The sequence below is a fragment of the Uloborus diversus genome, chromosome 3, assembly GCF_026930045.1.
Source record: "Uloborus diversus isolate 005 chromosome 3, Udiv.v.3.1, whole genome shotgun sequence".
Taxonomy (NCBI): domain Eukaryota; kingdom Metazoa; phylum Arthropoda; class Arachnida; order Araneae; family Uloboridae; genus Uloborus; species Uloborus diversus.
The window spans coordinates 58,486,923-58,508,100 of record NC_072733.1 but is presented as its reverse complement, the minus strand read 5'-3'; the positions used below and the strand labels follow the sequence as shown (position 1 = coordinate 58,508,100).

The 21,178-nt window shown below is 31.4% G+C and overlaps 1 protein-coding gene across 1 annotated transcript; it reads right to left on the bottom strand.

Moving 5' to 3' along the window:
* Positions 1-3,112: 3,112 nt before the first annotated feature.
* On the bottom strand, positions 3,113-20,075 carry LOC129219207 (NPC intracellular cholesterol transporter 2-like). The gene is made up of 4 exons (XM_054853532.1): positions 20,003-20,075; positions 18,573-18,683; positions 10,004-10,179; positions 3,113-3,196 (listed from the first exon to the last, which is right to left on the bottom strand). The coding sequence occupies exons 1-4, from the start codon at positions 20,073-20,075 to the stop codon at positions 3,113-3,115; spliced, it is 444 nt and encodes a 147-aa protein (XP_054709507.1).
* Between the last annotated feature and the right edge of the window lie 1,103 nt (positions 20,076-21,178).

The following is a 21,178-nucleotide window of genomic DNA, read 5'->3' as shown; positions in this document are numbered from 1 at the left end:
TCTTTTGAACTGTTGGTTTTTTTTTTTTTTTTTTTTAACCGATTTGAAAATTTTCGTCCGACGCAAGATCTCTAAAATGTCGGAGAATTTATTAACCATTTTATAACTGAAACCAGAAGCTTAAGTCTCAAACTACAAGAGAATATAGTACTAAGACTTTTTGTCTTAATTAAATCTGTGGGACAGGTTATTTTTCTCAGCCTCTTGAAAGGCCAATTCCCCCCAAATATAGTAATTCCAAAAACGTCTTCTCTAGTTTCAAAATATGATTCACTTATCATACCCCTATTTCGGAGGGCTTACCTCCTAAATTTCTAATAAGTGACTAAGGTAACAACAAGCCTGTTTTTATCTTTCATGCGACTGTTTAAAGTTGCTTTCAGGACTCTATATAGTCGGTAGACTTCGTTAAGGTCCATGCCATCATTTGTGTAAGCTACTGTTGCACATTACATGCTCTCACTTTTCCACTAGCCGTATTTTACTATTTTTTGCATTTTTCAGGAGCAACAAAAGTATTTGAAACTGTATTATTGTGCTTTAATTTTTTAATCAATTTTGTTTAAAAAAAATGGCTTGAAACTATAATAAAGTATAAGAGTTTTCATGAATTACTGAATTTTTTTTTCATTACCATAATTATTTTAAAACAGTTGAGCAATTTTCAAAGGTAATTGAGTTGTAGTTACAACAATATTTGTGATTTTCCATGAATGAATCACTTTCTCAGGTGGTCCATTTGTGAAAACACCTAGCGGTCCAATGATAGTAACTGCGTCATTTTGAATATTCTCATAGGTGTTACTGCTATGACGAATCATGAGAAAACATGAAGTATGGGAAATTGCACTTGAAAAGGCACTCTTTTAAGTCAATGTTCACATTTCATTGATAAGTGATATTTAAAGCTTGTTACAACTAAATGAAAATCTCAATAATTAGTAAGATAATGGTAGAAATCGTTTTTGACCGATTAAATATTTAGTTCCAACTTCATAAAAATAATGATAAAGCCGTATTTTGAAGAAAAACTCCATTGGGATAATTAAAACTATTCCTCAAAATCGCCGCACAGCTCTGCGTATGATATGTATTGGAAGCTTTTCCTGTAATTGAGGGATTAAAAATCTTTCGTTTTTGGTTATTTCTCTGCAATCCGTCAGGGAAATTTTTGCAGATTTTTTATTTATTTATTTATTTTTTTTTGTTTAAGCCTGATTGTTGAACATGCGTCACTTGACATAACTTTTATTTTCAAGACAGACCGTGCAAAGTTGGGCGACGGAGCTAGTAAATAATATAATTATGGCCTGCCTTCTACAGAAACAAACATTAAGTAGTGAAAAAAAGAAAGAAGAATGAAAAGGGAAAACTCAATACAAAAACTATATATTTGTTCCACAAGAAGTTCGTACGTGGAAAATATAAAAATAGTTTTGTTTTGTTACTATTATATTCATGCAGCGCTGAATGTATTTGTGTTTTAAATAATCAATTCCTAAAACAAATATAACTATTGAAGTACTTCGAGTATTCTGCAATGAAGTTTTCAAGATTAAAAATATGTTCCTCATGAACGATTGATTAGTGCATAAAAATAGTTGTACTTATGTGAAAAAAAAATGAGTTCTTACTCCAGAATAATATATTTTAGAATCTTTAACTATGTGGAAAAAAGTTTCATTCAAGTTTTGCAAGTTGTAACTGTTTATCTTACGCTTGTTTGTATAACGCGTCACGTGCGGGACAGTTTTGTTTTCAGAATTTTCTCCAACTAAAACTTGTTTAAAGTTCTAAAACTGTCATAACATAAGAGTACTGCAATAATTAGCTTCCGTAATAACATTCACACAAAATAAATGACTTTCCTTTTTATTCAAACTAAAAATATACATCTTTTGCGTCACGTGCGGGACACAAAAATGAAGGTTTTTTTTGTAAGTGTTAGTATAGTTATTAGGACGTATCTTAGGATCTAACGATCTAATAATACGAAAACAATAAAGTTAAGACTTACCTATGAACTTGACTTTAACAAATTCAATCGATTTTTTTATGCGAATCAGAGTTTCAAATTTGACGCTAAAAGGTAGCACGCTTACTCGCAACTGGACTCTTATCCTTAGAATAATGTGTTGCCATTCCAGAAAAAAGAAACTTTGATATCTTACTCAAAACATTAAATTTAACATTTTAACTTTTCAATAACACCAAAATTTTTCATGAATAAAAAGTTTTAAAATTTACCATCCAGTTACCTGTTTTCATGGAATGGCCCAAAAGATGTTTGAAATGTACGTTTTAGCGATTCTTAGTTTTTAGTAATCTTAATAATACAGGTCCTCGAACAATATTAAATGCAATTTTAAGACTACATTTTCTTTTGAAATTTTACAGAAAAAATGCTTTTTGTCCTTTTTATTCTTTTGCCCCCATCCCACCCCCCTTTTTTTTACATTTAACAATTTGAATGTTTCTCTCTCTCTCTCTCTCTCTCTCTCTCTGTCTCTTTTGCATCACTAAAATGGAGTTGGCAGTCCCTTCTTTTCCGAAAATTCGGGACTGTAACAATATTTTTAATGAAAATCATTTTGAGTGAAATGACTGTGTAATTAATTTGATTAAAAAGAATAGATGAAAAATGATACCAAAAGCTTTGCTCTAAAATATTATTTAAATGAAAAAATTAAAAAAAAATAATACACTAATTGTCTTAATAATTTGAGCGTTATTATTTATGTTGTTTTTCACTTTATCCACATGCTTAAATTTGTATAGAGAAAAAAATGGTTATATCTGCTGCATTTCTCCCCTAAATGCAGATTTGAATAAATCAGTTATCCAAAAATAACAAGATAGTTGCATATAAGTACCCTATTTATAGTTCATATTTATAACTGATGCTGTGGTCGTAATTATGTGTGTCTACAAATAAAAAAGTATATATATTTTTATGTATAAGATATTATAATCATTTCTCAACTTAAAAAAAATATTTGAAGAGGAGTCACACAAATATTGTATTTATTTCACAAATAATACAACTGTTTCATGGTTGAGAAAAAATTAACTTTTTAAACTTTTGCTTGATGTTTCGATTATTTTCTTTTGTTTAAACAATTTTAACAGGGATAAGTACACATACAACGTCTTTGTTGCTTGCATCCTTAAGTTGCCATTTCACATCAGCCCGAACCTATATGGGAAACAAAAAGCAATTTATTATGCAATATTGCAACAAAATATTAAAATAACAGAGAATTTTTAGTATCACTGGAGCGGAAAAGAAAGTCAGTCATCTTCATAATATAGTAACTTCTTCTTAACTTTATGTGATGTTTTTTAGGGCTCGACCGATGGCATTTTTTGGCCGATGGGCCGATGCCGATTGTTGGCCGGTTGTTCAAAGATGGCCGATGGCCGATGGCCGATGCCGTTGGCCGATGGAAAAAAAATCAAACAGAAATAAATTATTAAAATTGTCAGAGATTTAAAGGATGATTGATTCATTTCACTTTACTTCCTTTCTACGAATAAGGAATTGCAATCACAAAAAATTTTTAAAAAAAATCAGATTTTCACCTAAATTTTTATTTTACGATCACCCAATTTTAACTTCACAAGTTTTTTCGGCACATCTGTACATGCATATGTACCTAAGAGCATGTAGATGACCGAAATATCCATTTTGAACGCTTCCTCAGTTAATTATCGCAAATTCTCTTGTGATGTCTTCATGCGCGTAAACTTACGTCACTCAAAAACGTTATGAAATAGTAAGTTGAAAACTCATACGTACGTAGTATGATCTAAAGGTTAGAGGGCAAGTTGTATAAAACCTTACCCCGAATAGTTCACATTACCGAAGCAAATCTATCTACAAAATTGTCACCTTGAACGACTATGCACTTTTGCCAATGTTCGTATAGCTTTTAGAAGCGCTCCTGGAAGACATTTTCGCAACTTGCGCTGCTGCTTTAACTTCATCGTAGGGAAGAAGGCGACTTTCATGTTGAGGATGCACGGTTCGATTGGTCAATACTCTGATATGACAAACAAATAACATAACGCTTCGTCGGACTTAGCTCCGTGTGACTTTTACCTGTTCCCAGCAAAAAACATTTGCTTGGACGATGCTTTCCTACGTCAGGAGAAGATAAAGCTGCATCATAGAAGGTAGCGAAAAATGGCTTTCAGAAGTGTTTCCAAAAGTTATATGAACACTGGCAGAAGTACATAGTCCCTCAAGGTAAACTTTTGAAGGTGGATGTGCTCCTGTAATGTGAACTATTCTGGGTAAGGTTTTATACAGCTTGTCTCGAACTTTTGGATCGTACTACGTACAATCTATATAGGGTGTAGTTATGCTTCTCCTTTTTTGACTGCTGTACAATGAAAGATAAAGAACAACAGCCAAAAAAAAAAAAAAAAAAGAAAGAAAGAAAGAAAAAAGGAAGAAAAACAAAAAGACTGTTTAATAAACAATTGATTTTTTTTTAATTGAACGTATAACTAAGATTTCAGTAATATTGTAATGATGTATGGATTTAAGTTCACTAAACATAGTTAAAAAACATTAAATTATGTTGTTAAATCATTCAAAAAAAAACTAAGAATAAAACTATGAAACCGTCAACAAATTACGCAATTAAATTGGAAAGATTGCAAGTAGACATTTTTTAGTCATCAAATTAAAAAAAAAGATAACAGATAAATTACAATACTAAATCATAAAAGAAATATTATTTTCTTATTTAAAATTTATGAATAGAAAATTTTGCATTTTTCAAAAAACTAAAACAGTGACATAAATTTTGCTGGAAAAAAAATTGCCATGAAAAGAGCGAGGTTCTTAAAACGCAGCTATAAACAAAATCAATATTTACACAAAGTTAATAACTGAATACATATGACTGCTTGATCTGATGTTTGCATACATAATATTGAACAATTAGATTGTTTAATCTTTTATGAAGCTTTACAAACAAGTTCAAATTAAATTGTTCAATTTAACAGTAATTTTCTGAAATTTAAAAAATTGCATAATAGAAAATCCTTGAAACTTTTCTATAAAAAACGAAAATAACTTATTCATTGATTTTATATAAATACATAAAAATAGTTACAACAGAAAAAAAAATCGATCGCTATTAATGATACAAAAAAGATGGCGCATTACGAAATGGAGGGGGGGGGGTCACCCTCTGATTTTGCAGTAACTCACACTTCGGCCCCAACCTCGGCCTAATATTTGTAGTACAGAACCGCTAAAACCAACACCTCGGAAGAGTTTCTGAATCTATTTCAGCACTTCCAAAGAAAAAATTCAAAAGTCCCTTCGATTTCCGAATTGTGTCACCATTCAAAACGTCTTTCTTTAATCAATTTCTTAAATTAATGCTCTAAATTCTTTCTAAACAATAGATAAAGTTTGAAAAAGAAATCTCTAATTTTATGAATGGTGATAGTTTTAAACTACTCAGGAGTATAACTAGAGTTTAATTTCAGAAATTGAGGGAGTGGGAGGAGGGGCACACAAGTGTTCTCGGAAATTCAAAATAGTCGTAAAAAATAAAGTTCAAAATAATCATAAACATTGAGCAAAAAAACCCTTCCGAAACTTGCACCCGAGTTTGTATTGGCTTGCAGTGGCGGATTTAAAATACAGAGTGTTTTAAAATGAATAGCGGGGTTTTGCCATCTCATATTTGTTTCCATAGTCTCCAATTCGGCAATATATCACCAAATGACCGTCAGTCTGAGACGCTATCTTAGTTTTGCATTGAAATAAGTAATTAATAACCACAAAAAATGAGTAAACAGGCTTTTCAGAACACCCGATCGAAAACAAAAAGGGAAGTGCACAACTGGAACGTACGCACACCCACACGCCAAAACTTATCCTTCTACAGTTTACCATTTTGGAGTTATGACTTATGAGAGATACTACGTACATCCAGCAGCAAGAAACAACGCAATAATTAACTTGTTTGGTACCTGAATGCAGTATTAAAAACTCTTTCAGGGGTGACCCAAATAAAAATTCATACTGAAATTTAGTAAACAATTTTATATGAAAACAACCTTTACTTTGTATTAAAAGGTAAAACATGGAAGGTCTTTTTTTTTTTTCAAAAACATCGGCCAATTCCATCGGCTTTTCGAAGTTTTTAAGGCCGATGGGCCGATTTTCTTGCAATTTAGCATCGGCCGCCGATGCCGATGCCGATGGCTAAATTGTTGAACCATCGGCGCCGATGCATCGGCCAGGCCGATGCATCGGTCGAGTCCTAATGTTTTTATTTATTATTATTATTAATATTATTTAACCTTTATGTGTCTATTAAATACATCTGCTTATAGCAAAAAAATGTGTGTGTATATATATATATATATATATATATATATATATATATATATATATATATAGTTAAAATATTTAAAGGGACTACGTTCCAGTTAAAACCTGCTTATTTCAAGCAATTTTATTACAAACAAATCTCTAAATTTGGAGTTAATTGTATAAAATTATTCTGTACAAGCATTTTTTCACTGAAATTCGCAATCTATGTCAGTCGGCTTTTATATTTATTTCACAGAAACTTTTACTTTCAAAAATATTGTCATTCATTTGCTGCGACACCCTCAAAACTCGAAAATTTTGATTTTTTAGGTACAATTCACCAGTCTATTCACTGCATCCAATTAAAATCGACCCTGTCGTTACAATTAATATTATTTCGATTAATATTACACAGATGCCAAAAAAGATTATTTTACTTTCTTCTTCAACTACAAAAACATTCGATTTTCTGTAGCTACTATTTTAATGCTCAACAGGTATTATTCCTCTTGACTAATGTGAAACGCTTTGTTAGAATAATGCTTTTCTTGTACTGAAGCGTTGGGTCATTATATTTATTTTTTCATGACAGCTTCACTTTTTCGTTTTTTTATTATTTTATTTTATTTATTTATTTATTTTTTTTTTTTGGCGAGAGATTGAAAAAAATATATGCATGGAAGTTGATATTATTTACCACTCGCAATTTAAATCTTAATTAATATTAGATTTTAAGTTAGAGCATCAAGCATTAACCGCTGTCACTGAGATCAGTATTACATTTTTAGGTTAGCAAAAATATTTATAAATGATGTATAATATAATTGAAGACACCGAATGAAATAAAATGGAGTACATAATTACGACCCCCCCCTCTCCCCCTTTTTTTTCTTTTAGCATTGTACCTCAAGTATGAGCTATTTTTACACTGAAGCAGTTTAATTTGCTTGAACTTGGAAGAATTTTCCTCAATCATTAATAGTAACTAACCAATGTCCTTTTAATTATTTAAAAAACATTTAATTGCATCTTACTGTTAATTAATTATGTCTAAAAATATGGAATGAATATTTCATTTTGCATACTTTAATTGTGTAAAATACAATCAACACGAAGTTTTATATGCAGTATATTGGTACTATGGACGTATGGTATTATAAAATAACACTATCGGCATCGTTAAAGAAATAAGGCACATTTATTTATTTGCAGAAAATATTTTGATTACTTGATGTAACGAAGTATTGTTCAGTCATTGGTAGGCGTCATAAGTTAGTTATTGTCTACGACAGGGGTTCTCAACCATTCTGGCTCTGCGCCCCTTTTGAACGCTCATGTAAGGTTCACGCAACCCACCCTCCCGCCCCACTAGGGGAAGTTTTGCCGTCAATGAACCGTTCCATGACTAGATCGCGAAGATATTTACCGTACCAGAGTTTGTGCAGAAGCGTAATCAGTTTTAGTATCTTCCTTTGTCTGAAAACTATCTACTGCACAGTCGTCGATTAGCTAAAATTACTTCATCATAATTTTAATCGATCAAAATGATTTCTATACCATTATCTTACTAATTATTGAGATTTTCATTTAGTTGTAACAAGCTTTAAATATCACTAATCAATGAAATGTGAGCATTGACTTAAAATAGTGCCATTTCAAGTACAATTTCCCATACTTCATGTTTCCTCATGATTCGTCACAGCAGTAACACCTATGAGAATATTCAAAATGACGCAGTTACTATCATTGGACCGCTAGGTGTTTTCACAAATGGACCACCTGAGAAAGTGATTCATTCATGGAAAATCACAAATATTGTTGTAACTACAACTCAATTACCTTTTAAAATTGCTCAACTATTTTAAAATAATTATGGTAATGAAAAAAAGTTTCAGTAATTCATGAAAACGCTTATACTTTATTATAATTTCAAGCCAAATTTTTTTATAAAATTGATTAAAAAATTAAAGCATAATAATAGAGTTTCAAATACTTTTTTTGCTCCTGAAAAATGCACAAAAAAATAGTAAAATATGGCTAGTGGAAAAGTGAGAGCATGTAATGTGCAACAGTAGCTTACACAAATGATGGCATGGACCTTAACGAACTCTACCGACTATATAGAGTCCCGAAAGCAACTTTAAACAGTCGCATGGAAGATAAAAACAGGCTTGTTGTTACCTTAATCACTTATTAGAAATTTAGGTGGTAAGCCCTCCGAAATAGGGGTATGATAAATGAATCATATTTTGAAACTAGAGAAGACGTTTTTGGAATTACTATATTTGGGGGAATTGGCCTTTCAAGAGGATGAGAAAAATAACCTGTCCCGCAGATTTAATTAAGACAAAAAGTCTTAGTACTATATTCTCTGGTAGTTTGAGACTTAAGCTTCTGGTTTCAGTTATAAAATGGTTAATAAGTTCTCTGACATTTTAGAGATCTTGCGTCGAACGAAAACTTTCAAATCGATTTTTAAAAAAATCCCAACAGTTCAAAAGAGGTTTAAAAGATATTAGCTTAGAACAGTGTTACACAGGTTGGAAAAATATCAAGTGGTGAACGAGATGTGATAACAACAGCTGTGTGTTGTGTGAGTGCTGCGGTTTTTTTATGTTCCTCTAATCCGAAAATAAAACATTTTAGAAAATAAATCTCTTTTTCTATAACTTATTGCTTTTTTGTAGTGTTTATTGATCTTATAATATTTGTAATGTTATAAATATTTGTAAGTTACGTCTTGAATTTTTAGTTTGAGAATGTGGTCCATTGATGGAAACTCGATGGTCCATCCATAGCAACCGGTAGCTATGAATGGACCACATGCTAAAATATTTATTTTTAATTTTCATTCTTTAATGTGTATATTTATCATGAAAGTAAATATTATTATTAAAAGAGAAATATACTGAGAAATTGTTCCTATAATTAACGTGAAATATGAGTTGGATTTCCTTTCCAATAAATCAAAAACTGTTATGTGGTTCATTGACGGCAACCTTCCCCTATATGTGATCAATACAATTAGTACTATCAGAATTTAAAGCTGAAGCTGTTTAAGATAGCTGAAATTTAAATAAAATATAGATAATTTCTAACACAAAATTTAATATTGCAACTCTTAACTTTATTTTGAACATATTATTAATAGAACACATGAAACTAATGAATTAAAAACTAAATACAAATCAATTTGAGGTATATAGGTTTAGTTAGTTTTAATACCAGTCAATTTTGCAAAATGAGTGGAATGCTGCCACTATTTTTAGCCTTCACAAGTTTATGAACATTAGATTGTGACTGTGACAAAGCACAATTCAAGACAATTTACATATCCAGCTCAGTATTTTGACTTTAGATATGCTAATGCTGAAAATCTAGACCCAGAAATATGTGCACATTACCGCTATATCAAAATACCTCCATAATATCAAAAACATTTACATGTGACTAAAAATTGAGTAATTTATTAAATTATAGTAAGTTTTACTGCTTCACTTTATTATTTTATACGCTCACGACCCCTTGAAATTCCTCTGTCCCCCCCCCACCCCCCGGTTGAGAACCGCTGGTCTACGATACCTAATAAGTGATGAGTTCGTTGTTCCTCAATCAATTTGCAATTATTTGGTTCATGTGTAATCTTCGGATAGTACTTACGGAAGGATACGACTGGCGAACTTCGATTTCATTTCCGTAACTGTAAGTCTTTCCGGATTCAATCGGGCAATCAACGCCTTCCTCTTCACATGCATCTGAGTTCGGAATTGGATAGGGCATGGAAACTCCACCTACGACTCCATGGACCACTGCTTTCAAAGACTCACTTTCGGTCACTGTCAAAATATTTTACTTTTTTAGAAAATAATTATTAATTGCAAACAAAGGAGAGACTATTAGAAAATCAGAAATTATTTTAGATATGACTTGCAGAAATACTGTCGGCACTCTCGAAACGTGTCGAAATGCCGTTTCTGTGAAAAGGGACTAGCTCTTTTAAGCAACACGCGTCCCTTGTAAATCATTAATTTTTCTTCAAACTGACTAAAAACTGGAATTTCCCTCTCATGAATCAAAACATTAAACTTCGTTTTAAGTTACTAGTAGCAAAACAAAGGAAGGACGGTTAGTATGTCAGAAACTTTTAAAGACAAATGCGGTTGACGCCCTTATAACGAGCCAAATGACCGTTTCTTTGAGAAAAAGACCTAAGCACAACATATCATTCGCAAACCGTTGTTTTTCCTTCAAAATGACTAAAAACTGGAATTTCCCGCTCATGAATCAAAACATTAAACTTTGTTTTAAGTTACTAGTAGCAAAACAAAGGAAGGACGGTTCGGTTAGTATGTCAGAAACTTTTAAAGACAAATGCGGTTGACGCTCTTATAACGAGCCAAAGTACCGTTTCTCCCGTTCGTAAAGACATACTAAGCTTAAAGTATCATTCGCAAACCGTTGTTTTTCCTTCAGAATGACTAAAAACTGGAATTTCCCTCTAATGAACACAAATGGTTTCAAATTTCCATCTTTGTTTGCCTTTTGATACACAAGTATGCTTACAGAGCTTCTAAAATACTAACTTTCGTCAACAAAACGTGGGGTAATTAAGAAAAAAATAAAAATCGAAACTTTTGAGATGAAATAGAAGTTTACTTAAAAACGTGATTTTTGTAATTAGTTTATTATTCATACATGTATAATGTTTTGCAACTTATCCTATGAGAACAGTTTCAGGAACCGATTAAAAACTGCTTCACACTGTAGGTAGTCTTTAAATAAGTCTATGAAACCTTTAAAGAATGCTACAATGTTTTTACGATATAAATTTGTATGATTACTTAATACACTAATATCATTTTCCACTTACTTTTCGGATTATCTGCGAATTCGGTTATCGGTGATTACCATGCTACCCTATTCCGCAGATAGTCGGAAGTTTACTGTATATGAAATTAAAGTGCATCAAGGACGTAGCCAAGGGGGGGTCCATGGGGTCCGGACCCCCCCCCCTTCCCGAAAGACCACTGTCTGCTTTTTCTCGGTTGTTGCACCTCACGACAACAAAAAATTTCCAAAGAGAGAAATTTTATGAAACCCGGTATTTTCCCCTTAAATATTCCCATTTATCGACAATTTTCCCGCGTCCGAGTCAATTCAGAACACGAGAACCTCGTGAAATAACTGCGGGTTCCCAGTTGCCGCCGGTCTCTTCCTGTGTCGCGAAGAATCCGTCCGAAAACGACGAATTTCCAATTCAACCCAACTGCGTTGTGACCTTGAAATTCGGCCCCTCTCCCTCAGCCACCAAATTGCTATCGGCAAACTAATTGAAAACAAACATTCCCCAGTCTCATTGGGGTGGTTTTCTTTCTTTCTTCTTTTCGTTTTGACTCTTTTCCCGTTTGGACTTGATTTCCTAGACACATGCTGCACGAAGGACAGCCAGAGTGAGGTGCATCCCTGGTGAATTAGTAATTGAAATTCCTATTATTTTCTGTTTTAACACACAGTTTTTTTCTACCACGCGCTTATAGGAAACATATCTTGAACAAAATTGTAATCAGAAGAAAATTAAGTGTACATAAACTAGGTAAGTTGCAGTGTTTCCTTTTAAAGTTTTCTTAACAATACGAGCAATTTATGTGTTAATATGTTTTCCCATTTAAAAACTAAGTTCCGACAGCAACGAAAAAAAAATTCTACACATTTCGTGTGATTGAGGATGAGAAAAAATAAATATTAATTATTAATTTATTTTTGAACTTTATATTTTTGGTATGATTTATTTCAGATTCATTTTATATTTTGATTAATAATCTTATTTAAACTTTTAGTTTATTTTTAACAATAATAGATTACTTATCTCCCCGGAAGCTTACAACTTTTAAACTGTAATCCTGAAAAGTTCGGGTTTTTTTTTTTTTTTTTTTGAACATAAGTGAATAAATAAATTTGAAGTTGATGCAACGAAATTACTTTTCGCTGTATCAAAATTTTATGAAGCGAAGAATGAAATTGAAAATTACTTGAATATTTTACTGTAATCAGTTTATGAAATTGCAAGTTCGGCCATATTAACACATGTAATTTAAAAGTAATTATTAGAAATTCGTACTTTTAAATCTTACTGAAATGTGAGTCTATGGTCCCAAGAGAAGAGCAGCTAGTCATTTTTAACTGAAGAAAAAAATCTTTCTTCGATGTGGTTCCGTTTTTCAAGAAAAGCATATTTGTATTTCTTTCATTGGAATAAATTTTCTTATTAGTATTTACCGCTTTTTTACTGAGGAATTATTTAATAAGCGTCTATGCATCCATCATTAGTAAATTGCGGAGGTAGTATTAAACGTAACAAAAAACGGATATGTGCATTTAACTATAAAATTACTAGGTGAAAGTTTCTGCTATTTACTGCGCATACAGTGGCTCCCAAAAGTCTTCGTACACCTACGACTTTCAACGAAATAGTCCCCAATCAATTGGTTAGAATTAATATTTCGGAATAGGTATTTAATTATAAGATCTATGATCAATTTTTAACAAAACTACATGAAAAGTTTTTAAAAAATATTAAAACTTAATTTTTTAAAAATCAAAAACCAAAAAGTGCCGGAAATTTTATCTCACAAAAGTCTTCGTACACTTTATAAAATGTCTATATATTATTGAATAATCTAACTTTTGATTAAGTTATTAATTAGTAGAATATCATACAGTATTCATAACACCTTTTAAACGTCTGGGAATAGATTTCATTTTTTTTCTTTCTTTTTTTTTGCGTAATTTCTGAGTAAGTGTTCTACCACACTTCGAGTCTTACTGTTTCTAGCTCTATTTTCGTTTTAAAGCCCTATTTTCGTAATCTAGCCTCCAGATATCTCTAAATACGTTACATTAAGTTAAAATCTGGAGATTTAGGGGGTATTTTTTAAACTTTAGGACAATTTTCTTGGCACTAGACGCAAATGTTGAAAACCGTGTGCTTCTTATCGTTATCTTGATAAAAAAACAAAGTTGTTTCAATAACCAAATTTTTGGCTAAGAGTTCAAAATTGGTTTTTAAAATATTTAAAGGAACAGCATGATTCATTATTTCATCAAAAAATTACAAACTACCAAGTCCTGATGCTGTTATGCACCCTCACACTAGAACACCTCCACCGTCCTGATTAACTGATCCAAATAAGTTCTTAAGATTAAGTGCCTTTTTTTTCCTTCTACTTACAGTTATACAACAATTTAACCAAAAATGTTGAATTAATTTTTATCTGTAAGTAAGACGTGATTCTAAAACGTTTTTAGCTTATTTATAATTGATTTTGCGACGAAAAGCGTAATTTTTCTGTTTTTCGCACGACCAAGAAAATTTCTGCGGGAAGAGGTCCCATTTAATCCAGCTAATCAGAGAACTTGGCGAACAACTTTAGGTGAAAATTAAATGTAATATGTTTCATTTAACTCTGTAGAAACGTTTACAGCACTCAAATGTGTGTTTTTCATAAATTCTTTAACTTTAAATCTTCGATCACGTTTCGTCAAATTTGCCGGTTGACCTTTTCTTACCTTGTTTTCGGTCCGATTCCTTTCTTCAAAGCATTTTATCAAGCACTTTACTATACAAACAAATAAATTAACTAATTTAGAGACATTTCAAACCAATTTACCACTACTGTGGGAAAAAAATTCAAATTTTGAATGGTGTTTGCGGTTTTTTACGAATACCAGCCATTTTACACTAATAAGCACAATATTAAGGAATAAATAAACAAAAAATTAAAGCCAAATGACTTAAAGGGGTCAACACAATGCAAAAATATTAATAAAACTGCATATGACAATTTTAATCATGAATTTATTCGAAAATATTTGAGTGTACGATGACTTTTGTGGCGTGTTATTTCTCTGTATCTTCGTTTTCTGACCCATTTCAAAAAGAAGATCCGTCAATATTTTGAAAAAAACAATAGGTTGTATTTAGAATGATATAGGAATGATGTGAAAAAATATTGGACTTCATATTCGAATTCAGTTTCGAGTTATTTTGGTTTTACTAAAAAATTTCAAAGTGTACGAACACTTTTGGGAGCCACTGTATAATTAAAACGAGCTGATGTGTGCATCACATGACTTCCTTTTACTCCAATTTAATGTCATTTCCCCATTATTCGCTATTTTAATGTGATTCAATATTTATTCTCTAAATATCACCAACAATGGCCAAATTGAAACCAAAAAAAAAAAAATTCCGCCAAATTTGTCGCCAAGTTGGCGACAAAACTTGGCGACCAAAAGACTGGCGATATATCGCCAAGTAAAGTCAGAACAAACAACGTAAGTAGAAGCACAAATTTGTAAATTACAGCAGACACGTGTTTCGGCGTTACAGGGAACGCCAAGTGTCCGACAAATTATAACGCCACTTGAGTTTACATCGAAATTAACAATGATTTCCCCCCAAAAAGGTGCAAAAGACCCCCTTAGGAACATCCGAAAGCAACCAAAAGGGGAGGTGCACAACTAGACCCCACTACGAGTCTATGTACCAAATTTCAACTTTCTAGGACATACCATTTTTGAGTTATGCGAGATACATACGCACATACGCACATACGCACATACACACATACGCACATACATACAGACGTCACGAGAAAAGTCGTTGTAATTACCTCGGTGATGGTCAAAATGGATATTTCGCGTGTCTATACATTCTTAGGCACTTTTCCGCATGTGGTCGAATCGAAAAAAAAACTCAACATTCATTTGGGGGTGAGCAAAATGGAAATTAAGGGCGATTTTTGAGTGAAAATTTTTTCGCGAATACAATACTTCCTTTTTTGTAAAAGGAAGTAAAAAGGTCAATGCGAGGTACATTTTCTTGTGTTTTTCACGTCTATATTAGATTTTTTTTTAACTCTTAATTTCTTCAAGTTAAAATTATTTGCTATTTCTTGCAATAGAATATATTTTACTAACATCACATAAAAGAAAGAAAAAAAAAAAGTCAATACCTACGTTATAAAATATGATATGCTTTCGAGAATACATGATGATTACAAAATCGCTCCTAGAATGGAAGTTATACCAATTTGAAAATGAAAGAATCAGAAGTGTTATTATTGTTAGATGAATTTTGGAAGGTAGAGTTAAATCATTACTGGATTTTTAACCACAATCATTTTAAGATTTTTTTACAAAAGATTGTCTTTAGGCTTTTGAACATCAGATGACTGTTGAGCAAAAAATTTATAAACTGAGGCTATAAGAAACCTATAAGTTTTGATTTCAAAAATTGGCTAGCTTTATGCATATTACATATTGTTGAAAATGTATCTAATTTAATGCTACTGTATTATCGCAATCGCAAACGGGACGAAGATTACCTTAATGATCAAAATTTGACGTTTGACTCCAAATCATGAAATTTTCGAGTCGAACACTTGCTTACTGCTAATAAAGACAGTAAAGTAACCAGGTTATAATCAAATATTGACACGATAATTCGTAATAGAGTATATTGCCATTTTCTCTGTAGTTGTTTACAATTATATTTTGAATTTGAAAAAGACTGATTTGTACAGAATTTTTTTTTGTATTGGCAGAATAAACTGAACTCGTGTTTGGTGGTGAGATAGGTGGGTGCGATGCCTCCTCTTGATCTTTTAAATGAAACATCAAATTGAAAACATCAGAGGAAAATCGCCAATAATGTTTAAATCATTCATGACCTTATAAAAAACATTCATAAAAAGCAATCATTTGCATTTTTTCCAAAATGTTGTTAAAATAAAAATACGTGGATGCTTAATTTTATTCACCATACATTCCATTACTCGACAGGTAAAAGATCAGGTATTCGTTTGGCTTGACAAAATTAAACCCCTAGTGCAGTTTCGCACCGAAGAGAGCTCAAGTGTCTCCATCTGGTGGAAACTCGGCATCGAAATTTCCTGTGCAGTCACATCTGCGCCTTAATGGTAGCATTTGAAAGACTAGATGCCATATCGGTGGTTCGCACTAGATCCGAAAAGGCTAAAGCCTCTAACGAAGCCCCATTAGAAAGAAAAAAAAATACCATAATGGATCCTAAGATAGCTTATTTTACCAATTCGTTTTGCAAAAAAATAATAATAACGATTTTAAAAAAAAACGGCAATACGCATTTTTTTTTTTTTTTTTTTTTTTTTTTTTAATGATTGCAACAAGGAAGTCTCCATCCATCAAAGAGTTAATAGTTTGTTCAAGTTTTTAAATGATGGTTAGAAATGATAATTAGAAAACGGATAAAATTAGAAACTTCATTCAATTTCGTATAATCAAAAGAATGTTATAAAGTAGATAAATAAAGAACTAGTTCAAGCTTTTTAAATGAAACCTTGCTAATATTTTCGTCGAGAGGGTGGTTGAATTTTGCCAGAAATCTTGTTCAAATCGGACAGGGTGGCGGAATTACGTTATATTGCATTCATATTTATACATTCGACTCGATAGATATAGATTTCTTTATTTTTTTCAAATAAAATGACTTGTACATATTTTGTTGAAATATATTACAAAGCTTTAATATTTTATTAAACTATTACCTGCGTTTTCCAAGTAATCCATAAAACAGTTTCGTTTTCCGATTTTCTTTTATTGTGAACTTTTTATTAATAGGAATTATATCACTCATTTTCAAAGCATCAGAACAGAGGAAGCTTATGTGATGGAATTTTTCTATCCATGTATGAAAACTTAGTATGGGAAATCTTTTAGTTTAATGTTAATTTTATAAACTGACAATAATTTTTTTGCCACTTAATGTAAAATTTTTGTTAAATAATTTTTTAATAAATGCTCTATCAATTTCAATTATTTAATTAATTTTAGTTAATTATCATATTTTAATAATTAGTTTTAATTGGATTTATTTTTTAACGTAAATATGAGCTACTAATTTTGCTTTAGCATGCCTCCTCTTTTGAAGTTCGTGAAACCTTGGACCCCCCCCCCCTTAACAAAGTTCTAGCTACGTGCCTGCATGTAAGTAAAAAGAGTTATTATACAACTTCAACTTGAATTAACTTGAATTAACTACTTTAAAACACTGCTGGCAAGATTTTTTTTTAAAAAAGTGCTGTTTAACAAATTGCAAAAATTAATTACGCATCACTTATGAATGATAGATTTTTAAAAATATGTACATCATTTTTAGACATCAAAGAGTAAGGTTTCTGAAACTGTCATGAAAATTTGAGAAGTCAGGCTGAGAATTTTTTTTACTGTTCATTTGACATGGAATGACACAAATCCTTAACAAACAGGGCATTTGATTAGTTTTTAGGGCTTTTGGTCACAAAATATGGCTTTTGGAGGGGTCCCTAAAAGCAATACTTGAAAACAGGACCTTTACATGGGCTTTTCCGGGCCCGTGGGAACCCTGTTGTTCTTTATAAAGCGACTCAGATTTTATAACTTTACTATTTGGATTTTAAAAACATTTTCGTTCAAAAGACAGTGATTTACTTACTTAAATTCCCAAATTTAACAAAGATATCAGTTTGTAAATTATAGTTATTTCTGAATTGATGCCCTCAAACAATTACTCTATTACATAAAATATTTTTTGGTTTTAATGTATTGAACATTTATTACAGAGCAGTTTAACTCATTTTAGTTTGAACTTCACGCATATGTTTAAAGGACAAATTATCGATTCTGTCATTTTGATATTATATTTTCGACAACATGGTTTTTAAGTATGTTCGGTCAGCATTCACTGCGGAACAAAAAGAGGGGAACACGCAACTCTAACTAAAATAAAAACAAAAATTTGCGATAGAGTTGCTGCATTTATTGAGTAAAATGATTGAAAAATCTACATTATGAAGCATAAAGTTTTTTTTTTCTTAGAATTGAAAACCTAATACAGGATTTCAAAACAACTATTTTTTACAAGCAGTCGAAAATAAACGTGACGTTATTTTGAAAAACTATTTTGGACATTTTTGTAATAACAAGAGAAACTAATTAGTAATAATAAATTTTAGCATATTTATACTTAAAATTAAAAAAAAAATAATTTTTTTTATTTACTTTAAAATGTTCAATAAAAGATGTATGCTTGGGAAATCCTGGACATCCTACAGTCATAAAGGAACAACAATGCAAAATTAATGTTAGTAAAATTAATTATGCTAGTAAAATTAAGCAAAGAAAGCTTTTAAGATACGTGATGCGTACTTACTCGATTCAAAAGATAGTTTATAAGTGTAGGTTTCTCCACGTTTTAGCTCACAGACGTCGCTGTCTTCACAACCGCTAAGGTAAACCTCTTTAATTTTTCCTGTTTTTGAACCTGTAAAAGAACCGAAAACTACCTTTGAGAGCTGTAATATTAATTTTAGCAGGAAGTATAAGATTAATTGCAACAGTAAATAAAATATATGATAAACACATTAATAAAGCACAAAATTCGCAAATTTTGTGCTTTTTGAATCGTGTTTTTATTATTTTGATATTTCAACACAAAGTTTTTTTTTTTTTTTTCATTATTGTAGGTTAGTTTGCTTCGTACTAGAGCAGAGATATTCAACCTTTTACACTTTGGGAAGTCCCTTTTAGCTTACCGTGTTCTGGGAGGAAATTCTTGATTAAAGCACAGAAAAAGTAGGATAACAAAGCTTTATCCTTCTTAAATTTAAAAAATAATTATTGCATAGTTATTTTATAGCAGTACGGATATCTTAATAAAATAAAAAGTGGTTAGCTAGCTGATTTTTTTTTCTAAAATTTGTTCTCTGGATGGTGAAAAAAATTAACTATAATTTAAGTTAAGGGAAACTGTACAGTTATTGGCTACTTAAGCGATTACATGACTGTATGTTTGAATTTCCAAAAATTAAATACTTTTACATAAATAAAAGTTACGTTTTATGATAGTAATTTATTTATCTGCTTGAATTGTTTTTAAAAACTTTAGATATATTCTGAATAAAATTAACACAATAATAAAAATGTGAACTGCACAGTAATTGCCCGTCATGATATTTTTTCGATTCATTTTTAAAATCATATCAACTGAAATTTCATTGAATTTTTAAAGCAAATTTTCAAACTCAACGAGTCATACATCTTTCACTGCCGGTTCCGGAATAACATTTCGCGTGAAAGAAAAGAGTTTAACAAAGACAAAAGTTGTCAGGAGTAAATCAATTTTCCTCAGACATCTTTTTTTTACATAGTGCCATTTAATATTGACGATAGAAAATTGAAACATCATGATCCATTGATTAGGGTGTTTAAAGGGGGGGGGGGAATGTCAAAAGGCTGCATCCACGCACGCCAATATTGCAAAATAAAATCCAAAAGATACAGAACTGGCAAGAACTGACTTAGAAAGAAATCTAAGCTCTAATACTTTAAGCTTTAAGCAATGCTCTTCTAACAAAGTTTAGTTGCATTTCATTACTGAACAAGCCAATTACTGTTTTTCGGATGAGTGGAAAAATGGATATTCTGTTTGTTAGCGGGCGATGTTCGCTTGTTTGTTTGTTTTTTCTTTCTTTTTTCCCCCAGAAATTTCCGGCTTCTAGAAAAACTAGACTTTTATTACAGAAATTGTAATAAATGGATAACGGAATTTGTTTATTGTTAGCAAAGAAACATGTTGCTTACCACAATCGGTGTATTTCAAAGCCCATGCCTGAGAGAAGAGAAACAACATCGACAAAAGAGCGAAGCAGTTCATTTTGAAAGGAGAAATCCAATAGTTTGATCTGATACTGAGCGCAAAACACTTGAGTCTGAGCTTTTCTGGAATTGGATGCGGTATTTAAAGCAAAATCAACCCTTGATCCCGCATTAGACTTTTTATTAAAGCCATCATGAATTTTTCCCATCAACAGAGGTCAATCAACAAGTAATTCAAATAGTCATATGCTTACCCTCATGGAAGTATGCGAATACTTCCCACATTTCGCCGCTAGTATCTGATTGTGTTGGTTCATTAACGGTAAAATGTAAAGATTACTTCTTCTTACACGAATAAATCATGGAATCCGCAGGACTCGGGTACTAGAGGTTAGCGTACTAATTCCATGATATTAGTGCTTATTTAATTTTGTATGAGCCTTCGTTTAAGTAATTGATTAAAAAAAAATGTAGACTGCTTTAATTTTTCTTTTCCTGATTAATATTGATTTTTTTTTCCGAGGATGCCTACTCCCACAAAGGCAAATATTTATTAATATTATTATTGCTGCTGTTATTATTACTTTCATTACCTTTCTTTCAGTTCTGTGTATGTATTTTCACAGCATCATTCTCTTGGAAACTTCCTGATTTTGGGGTACGTTTTTGCTATTAATGCAATAAAAATGTGTTGTTTTGGAAGTAGATAAAAAATAACCCTAAGCAGTAAAAACGATTTTGTTTGTATCTTGATAAGTTTACTTACTAATTTTGAGTCGAAAAAAAGGAATATGTAAATGATTTTGTTTATTAGCTCTTGTTTTCAACCTACAAAACAAGAGCTCATTAATTTGAAGGTAAATTGAAAAAAAAAAAAAAAATGTGCAATAAATATAATAAAATAGGTCCTGTTTCATTAAAAAATGTTTATTTTTCAGAAATCAACGGCTGCTTCCAGCCTATTCATGGAAACGTGGCATTTTTGATTGCTTCTTGTACATTAAATAAGGAGCATCTCTTGTAAGAATCCAGTAGTATTCGGAGAGCATTAACTCAGCCCAGTGACTCTGTTGCGTTTTATTGAAGTGATATCTTGGATGACACCTTCATCGCTCGCTTACAATTCCAATTATTTTGACAAAAATCCAGATAGAAGTTGAG

Excerpts from the sequence above, each read along its gene's own strand:
- LOC129219207 (XM_054853532.1), bottom strand. The coding sequence starts at position 20,075 with ATGAACTGCTTCGCTCTTTTGTCGATGTTGTTTCTCTTCTCTCAGGCA. Across the intron at positions 18,684-20,002 it reads TTTGAAATACACCGATTGTG|GTTCAAAAACAGGAAAAATT; the intron begins GTAAGCAACATG and ends GTTCTTTTACAG. Across the intron at positions 10,180-18,572 it reads TAAACTATCTTTTGAATCGA|TGACCGAAAGTGAGTCTTTG; the intron begins GTAAGTACGCAT and ends ATATTTTGACAG.